This window comes from Corvus brachyrhynchos, unplaced genomic scaffold (genome assembly GCF_000691975.1).
Source record: "Corvus brachyrhynchos isolate BGI_N302 unplaced genomic scaffold, ASM69197v1 scaffold245, whole genome shotgun sequence".
NCBI classification, from domain to species: Eukaryota; Metazoa; Chordata; class Aves; order Passeriformes; family Corvidae; genus Corvus; species Corvus brachyrhynchos.
In genome coordinates this window covers 6,627,012-6,635,246 of record NW_008238988.1, presented here as the reverse complement: position 1 = coordinate 6,635,246, position 8,235 = coordinate 6,627,012, and the positions used below count along the sequence as shown (strand labels likewise).

The 8,235-nt window shown below is 48.8% G+C and overlaps 1 protein-coding gene across 1 annotated transcript in view; it reads right to left on the bottom strand.

Annotated features, from left to right (window-relative positions):
- Positions 1 to 8,235, bottom strand: part of MDGA2 (MAM domain containing glycosylphosphatidylinositol anchor 2) — a gene marked incomplete at its 5' end in the record, with an annotated part of 153,079 nt that overhangs the window by 106,625 nt on the left and 38,219 nt on the right. The window contains one exon of the mRNA XM_017738811.1: positions 6,415 to 6,547. Within this exon, the coding sequence (XP_017594300.1) occupies positions 6,415 to 6,547 (133 nt within the window). The remainder of the gene's footprint in view (positions 1 to 6,414; positions 6,548 to 8,235) is intronic.

Genomic DNA, 8,235 nt, shown 5'->3' with positions numbered 1-8,235 from the left:
GATCCCGGGATTTCAGAGCTGCCTGGGAAGCCAACGGTGCGGATGACAAAGTGCTCTTGGAATTACAGCGGGTCACAACGCCCAGCCCTGCTGCTCCAGGCACTACCAGGAATTTTAATGGGAATTACATCCCTTTCTTTGGCCTTGTGTTAAAGGCGAGTCAGGCACGGCTGGCAGATGGATGGAGATTGATTAGAAAATTCATAATTAATGGCTCCAACATAGCCCAGTCCTCACAGGGTGCTAAACCAGCAAGAAACACACCCTGGTCTTGATCAATGACAGGGGCAAGACTTGCTCAGACTGAGCACAAAACAAGCACTCATTAAGTCATCGTTAGCACTCTTAATTAGACCAGGCTGCCAAGCACTTGGAGCAGAGAAGCTGTGGCTGCTCCATCCTTGCAATGCTCCGCGTTGGATGGGGTTTGGAGCAACCTGGGATAGCTGATGATTACTGCCCATGCAGGGAGCAGAGCGGGATAATCCTTAAGGTCCCATCCCACCCAAACCATTTTGGGATTTATTCCAGGAGCTGCTAAAGATGTTCGGAGAATTTGAAGGTGTGGAGTCTCTGCTACTGCCTGGGACGGGGAGCCGAGGCTGGAATGGCACTGGGAAGAAAATCCATCTGTCATTCTTGGAGCAGCCAGAAAAAAAATCCACTGCCACCGTGTCATAATTACAGTGAGACAAATAGAGGTATTTAGGCCCGATGTGTGGAATTGAGGAAATGTCACAATTGGCTTTAGGGATTACTGGAAATGCAAAAGAAACCCAATAATTTAATAGCGATATCAAAGTACACACAGCAAGTCATGTCCTTGACAAGGCTCTCAGCCGTGATGAATAGAAATGAAAGGACATTATTTCCTCCAGTTCGGGGCGTTATTTGAAAGGCAGAACTGAAATAGTAGAATGTAATTGAATTATATTTTTCCATACATTGCTGCGTGTGCATCCAGTTAATTTACAGCCAGGATTTCTAGCGGGAACACAAAGCCAATATTCCTAACTAGACACGCAGTGCACAGGCCCTTTCCAGGCAGAGCAGAAAGGGTTTGAGGTTCCTGCAAGGCTGGAAGCAGCATTTCTGGAGCTATTTATTCCAGAAAGTTCAACCGAGAGTGGATTGGAATTCCCAGATTTTGAATTAGAATCAGAAAATCCCAGAATGAGATTGGGAGGGGTCTTAAAACTCATCTTGTTCCACCCCCTGCCCCTTCCCCTGTCCCAGGCTGCTCCAAGCCTCATCCAACCTGGCCTTGGGCACTGCCAGGGATCCAGGGGCAGCCACAGCTTCTCTGGGAATTCCATCCAAGCCCCTCCCCACCCTCCCAGCCAGGAATTCCTTTCATAAATCCAACCTAAATCTCTCCTCCTTCAGCTCCATTCCCCCCTCATTTTTTTTCTTTTTTACCCTTATTTTATAGGGCGAAAATAAACTTTTTCTTGACCACCCTGCAATAGGACAGGTCCTTTCTTTTCACCATCAGCCCTTCAGAAAGCCTGAATTACCCCTAAATAAAAATAAACCCAGGGAAAAATAATAGAAAAAAATCCAAAAACTCAACAGGCAATGAAAATCTCGTTTATACTTTTCTATGTCCATCCTCTGCTGCTGCTGAGAGATCCCAGTGGAAGTTGCACAACTCATGGAAAATACTCCAGCTAGACAGTTCTAGACCAGTTCTAGTTCTACAAACTTGGTGTTTGTTTAGGCAAATAAAACTTATTTATCTTCTATCTCATCTTTCTTTTTCTCTTACTCCCTCTTTTCTCCCATCTCCTTTTCACTGCCTTTACATTTCCAGCACTTACAGGGCAAGAAAAAATAATGAGAAGCTTCTCAGATCCCAAATCTTTCAAGTTTGTCTCCTTTTTTTGATTTAATACACAGAATTACTGAGGTAAAATATTCCCAGAGCAGCTTTAAGCATTGCAAGTGATTTAGGATCATCATGGAATGGTTTGAGTTAGAATAGACCTGGGAGATGACCTAATTTCCCTGGCACACAGGAGGAATTTCCAGCTGGTAAAAGTTCCTGGATCTGTCCTGGGACAAATGGGTAGCTCCCCTGACCCAGGGCAGGTGTCCCTTGATGGCCAGAGCCACTCTTGTCTGTGTCCCTGAACCTCCCACTGGGGTCCCTGAGCAGTCGCTGCTCCTGCCAGAGATTAAAAAGAAAAAATCCTATTTTTCAGTCTCCCCTGAGCCTGTCCCTGAAATAAAGAGGCTTAAAGTTGAGGCAAGAGCAAGATCATTTTGTCTGGGCATCCTGTCAAAATGGAAAATGACGAGGTTCGGGGAGCGGAGAGGGGAGTTACGGGATAGAAATAAAGAGTGGAATTATCATGGAATTGTAAAATCATGGAATATCCTGAGTGGGACGGATCCACAAAGATCGTCCCGTCCAACTCCTTCCCTGCACAGGCACCCCAACAACCCCACCCTGGGCATCCCTGGCAGCGCTGTCCAAACGCTCCTGGAGCTCTGGCAGCCTCGGGGCCGTGCCCATTCCCTGGGGAGCCTGGGCAGTGCCCAGCACCCTTTTGGGAAGAACCTTTCCCTAAAATCTTAAACTATAACTAAATTTAAGTAGAAATTGTATTTATGAAGGTTTTTCAGCTGAGCTCAATATTTTTATATCCCCATATATTCACACAAGCCAGTCCAGGTATCCCTATCCCATTCCCTGCGCTCCTTTCTATCCTCAACACCCTTTTAATACCCCCTCCTCCAGCTTTTCCAGAATCCCTGTGTTTTTTGAGCCGTGGGGCCGCAGCTTTGATGACTCATGTCCTTATGGCCCTCTTTTGCCGGGTGCTTTTCCTCTCCCTTTTCCAGCACTTTGATGCCTCCGTGGGCTCGTGCTGCCATTCACGCACAGATGTGGCATTGAGAATTCCAGCGGGAGGAAGGGAGGCGGATCTTGGCTTTTCAAGGCACTTCCTCGCTGGTCTCGCTCGGGAGAGGCCACAAAAGCTCCCAGCTCCCACACTGGAGGGATTCATTCCGTGGGGATTCGATCCAGCGGTGCTGAGGGAAGCAGGATCCTCCCTTCGGCAGCGGAGTTAAACCGGCTTAAACCGATCACGGAATTGTCCCTTCCTTGCTAAATTTAAATCCACGCGGGATTAAATCCATCCCAGCCATGCCAAAGTCACGCCTGCAAGCCGAGGTCATGGATCTCAGTGCCCCTAGAGCATAATTCCGGCTTTCCAAAAATAGCAGGGATGAATTGTTCCTCAATTCCCCGAGTGCAGCTCTGCCTGAACGGCTCCGGACACCTCAGCCCAGCCCTGCTGCAACAGCACCATCCTAATTAGTGGATTAGGGATGAGTGCTTAACGAGGAGCTGCCAAGGAGGGACCCTCAGGCTTCTGGAGGACACAGTCCGGGCAGGAACAATCATCAGCGATGTGCTCAGGAAAAGGGAGCTGGGATCCAGGGATATATTGAAAGGAAATTTGTTGGGAATTCAGGGAAGCAGCTCTGGTTGAAGCCGGTGTTTATGGGGCTGGGAATGTGGAGGGCTCTGCATTCCCCGAGGAGTGAGCTTCTCCAAGGAGATCAGCAGGACCTGGGGATATTGGGATGATGGGACCCCCAGGAAATAAAGGAAATGTTCTTTATACAATCATGGAATTGTTAGGATTGGAAAACTGCTCTGAGATCGTTGAGTCCAACCATTCCCAGCACTGCCCAGGCCACCACTGCCCCATGTCCCCAAGTGCCACATCCACAGGGATTTGAAATCCCTCCAGGCATGGGGACTCCACCTCTCTCCTGGGCAGCTGTGCCGGGACTGGGGAACCCTTTCCAGGAAGGAATTTTCCTAATTTCCAACCTAAATCTCCCCTGATGCAACTTGAGGCCGTTCCCTCTCCTCCTGGAGGTTTTTACATGGAAGCAGAGCCCGACCCCCCCGGCTGCCCCCTCCTGTCAGGGACTTGTGCAGAGCCACAAGGTCCCCCCTGAGCCTCCTTTGCTCCAGCCTGAGCCCCTTTCCAGCTCCCTCAGGAATTCCTGAGACAAGACACCCATATTCCAACACGGAAAATGCTGCTGCAAAGGGGAAGGGGAGAATTCTTTGTTCCATGCCAGGATCAGATTCCCTGCCAGCCCTGCAGGGAGTCAAAACCAGCCAGGATAACTTGGGATTGGTAGGACAAGGCTTAGACCTAATGAAGAACAGGACTAGGGGATCCCTTGGGATCCTGTCTAGCTTTATCTTCTGTTATTCCTTTTTGCTCAAGAATTATCCCAGAGCAGCTGTGGCTGCCCCTGGATCCCTGGAAGTGTCCAAGGCCAGGCTGGAGCAGCCTGGGATAGTGGGAGGTGTCCCTGCCCACGGCAGGGTGGCACTGGATGGGCTTTAAGATCCCAAACTATCCTGGAATTTTACAAACCCATCCACCTGCAATGCTCAGCTCAGAGTATCTTCAGCTCTTCTTCCATCCAAGGATTTCCAGCCCCTTTAATCCCAGTCACCTCCCCCCAGGAATGACAGGAAATGTGCAGAGCAATATTTTTTCCACCTTACATAATTCCCTTTCCAGGGCATTGTCAGACTGACGGGAAACAAAGCGAGTTTATCATGACAGACTTCAGCCTAATCGAGGGATTAAAAGTGAATTAAGCCTTTTTTAATTTGTCTCCCACCACATGCCCCAGCCAGAGCAGCAGCTTCAGCTGTGATTTCAATGAGCTGTGGCAGGCAGCTGAAAAATCACGGATTGAAAGCCTCATCTTGCTCGGGAAAAAATTCCTGGGCTGGTTTATTTGATCCTGGAGCCTGCCAAAACTCAGCCTTAATTTATGTATTAATGATCACCTGCACTAAACTGGCTGCTAATAGACAAATATAATTTCCAAATGAATCCGTACCACCCAAGCTGCTTCGTGGAGCGAGACAAAAGCCTGATTTGCTTTTCCTCAATCATATCACAAGAACTATTCTGAGGAGCCCAGAATTCCCGAGGTTTTCTGGGTAAATATCCTGCTTTTTCTCCGGCACTTTGAAACAATGAACACTCTTGAAAGGCTCCATTCAGGTTATTCTCAGCTCGGAGTGTTCCACGTGCCATTCAGCAGTAGCTGGGGCTAAAATTACCTTTTTCAGTGCCTCCCATGGAAACTGGGAGGCATCATCTGTCAGTAATCCCTCTTCGACACCCAGCAGAGGTTTGGAATAGCAGATCCAGGGATTTCTATGAGAGGAGGAATTTGTTCCTTCCCAGAGGAACCTCCTCAGCAAAGAGTGGTCCAGGCTAAGGCAGAGAGATGGGGCTTGGAATTGAAGAATCATGGAATGGTTTGGGATGGACGGGGCCTTAAATCCCATCCCATTCCATTCCACCCCCTGCCATGGGGGGTGCTTCCCTTCAAACTTCTTATCTATTGAGATAAGAAATTTATGGAGCCATGGGTGCCTTTAGACACAAAATGGATCTCAACCAGCACCTCCACCCTGCTCTACAGCATTGCTGCTAAGTGCCACCTTGTCACCTGGGCATGGTGACGCTTCTGTGATGGCCTCAGCTGTTCCATTTCCAGCATCCACTTCAGGTTTTGGGGCTGGTTTGGTGTTTTGAACTGGTCTGTGCTGGAATAAAGAAATCTTTTTGTCTGAAAAGTGAGGTCACAGCAGTGGGTGGGGGGGATGAGGATCCAGGGTCACAGGGAAGAGGTGGAGGGAGGGGATTGTCCCCCTCTATTCTGTCCTTGGAGGCTCCACCCAGGAAATTGTGTCCAGCTCTGGAGTTCACAGCATGAAAAAGTTGTGGATTTGCTGGAGTGATCCAGAGGAATCCACGGAGCTGCTCCAAGGGCTGGAGCCCCTCTGGAGCCAGGCTGGGAGAGCTGGGAATGTTCACCTGAAGAAGGGAAGGATCCAGGGAGAGCTCAGAGCCCCTTGCAGGGCCTCAAGGGGCTCCAGGAGATCTGGAGAGGGACTGGGGCCAAGGCCTGGAGGGACAGGAGCCAGGGAATGGCTTCCCAGTGCCAGAGGGCAGGGCTGGATGGGAGATTGGGAATTGGGAATTCCTGACTGGAGTGAACAGGACAATGGGGAAACGGCTTTAAGCTGGAAGAGGGTAGATTTAGATGGGATATTGGGAAAGGAATTCTTTGATATTTCCATTTGAAATGGAAATGCGAGGGAGGTGAGGGGCTGGGCTGGAATTCCCAGAGAAGCTGTGGCTGCCTCTGGATCCCTGGCAGTGTCCAAGGCCAGGCTGGACCGGGCTTGGATCACTCTGGGATAACAGAAGGTGTCCCTGCCCATGGCAGGGGCTGGAACGAGATGATCTTCAAGGTTCTTCCCATGCAAACCATTCCAGGATTCCATGAAAGAATCCCAAATCCAAGAGCTGAGTGCAGCCACAGCACGAAGGGCTGCTGGAGCCTCACCTGTTTTGTTGGAGAGGCGGAAGGACACCATTTTATCCGGGATGCTGCAGACATTCCGCACAGAGGCGATGCAGCTGTAGTTGGCGTAGTCCTGAGGTCGGAGATTCTTCAGCTTCAGGATCTTTGTTTCTCCCTGGAAAATGAGGAGAGAACATTAGGAAGGGACAGAGGTAGAGGAACAATGGATACAGGATCTGGGACTTCCATCCTCCTCCAGCATTCCCGAGTGCTTTTCTTGGGATTGACCCCTGGTGTTACAGCCACGAGAGAGAGACACAACCATGATCCATAAGGGATGAGCCCAAAACAAAGAGGAAATTCCCAAGAAATTCCACAAAATGGAAACAGCTTTTCCAGGGATTCTGCCTAAAGGCTTAGAGGTCTTCCCCCAAAGGATTTCCAAAGGATACAGGGAATATCAGCACTGGAAAGCCAGAGGGAATCTGGTTTGACAGAGTCCTTCAAGTAGCAAATTTTTCAGGATTATTTATCCAAGGTGCAATTTCCATGATGTAAAAAATCCCAAGGTACAAAATTCTTGTTTTCCTTTGAAAATGAGGTGCTGCTGGATCCTATTTTTAGCCAAGGAGCAGGGATGGAGCAGGGAGCTGAACAGGACATGGAATGGTGAATTCCTTCAAGCACAGACAACAGAAAAGTGGGAAATGGGAAATGTGGGATTCCCCCTGCAAAGCTCCAAAAGAACGATGTGGAAGATGTTCATTATCCAGTGTCCTGATAAATCTGAACAACTTTACTGTAGGCTCAGCCTTAGGAACACATGGAATTATTTTTAATGATGTCACATGGATAAACTACCAAGGAATATCTAGGAAAAATATGGAAGTTTGAGAAAATGAATGTACAAAACCGGGAAAAAAAGAAATCCATAAAAAAACATCCAGCCGAGCAGGGAGGAAAAGAAACAGTCCTTGAAATCTTGGGGAGACTTTGGGAATATTGGCATTTTAGTGGTCTCTATGAACAACCCATCCCATGGAAACAATGGGATTAAAATTAAGGCCAAGCCTTGGGAAGGCTGCTCCCAAAGATCAAATTCCTGCTTTAAGAGGTTCCTCTGGAATAGGGAAAGGCCTGATCCAGGCTACCAAAGGCACGGAGTTCTGGAAGCACGGAGCAGCTACATCCCAGCAATTCCCTCCTTAGCTCCAAGTTGAACTTGGGCTGAACTCACAATGGAATTCTGGATCACGTCCCCAGCTCGCAGAGATTTATAAAAATGTATATATTTTCCTCATTGGTTGGGATAATTAGTCTAATTATGTCTAATTGCATAATTATTGTAAATACAGCAAATTTAATCTCGCGCTCAGGCTGTGCAATTCCAATGAGCGACAGGGAGGATGCAAACTCTCCGGGAAAAGAATCTCTGTCGAGATCTGGGATCTGGAAAGTTCATTTTTCCAACATTTTCGTGGATGAGGATGGGCAGGTTTCCTCCGTTTCTCTCCCATGGATGCGGGAATAAGTAGCTGATGTTTCTCATTGACTGAAAAATTGTGCTCCTGTTTAAGGAATTGATCTGGATATGCTCAGTTTTCCAGGTGCCTCCTGTGATTTAATTGCTGACAGGATTTTGGGATCATCCCAGAGTATGGACAAAAGCGGAAAGGGGGAATTCTGTCCCTCTGCCCCACTCAGGTGAGACCCCACCTGCAGAGCTGCTCCAGCCCTGGGGACAGAGCAGGACGTGGAGCTGCTGGAGAGAGGCCAGAGGAACCCATGGAGATGCTCCAGGGCTGGAGCCCCTCTGCTCTGGAGCCAGGCTGGGGGGGCTGGGGGTGGTCACCCGGGGGAGGG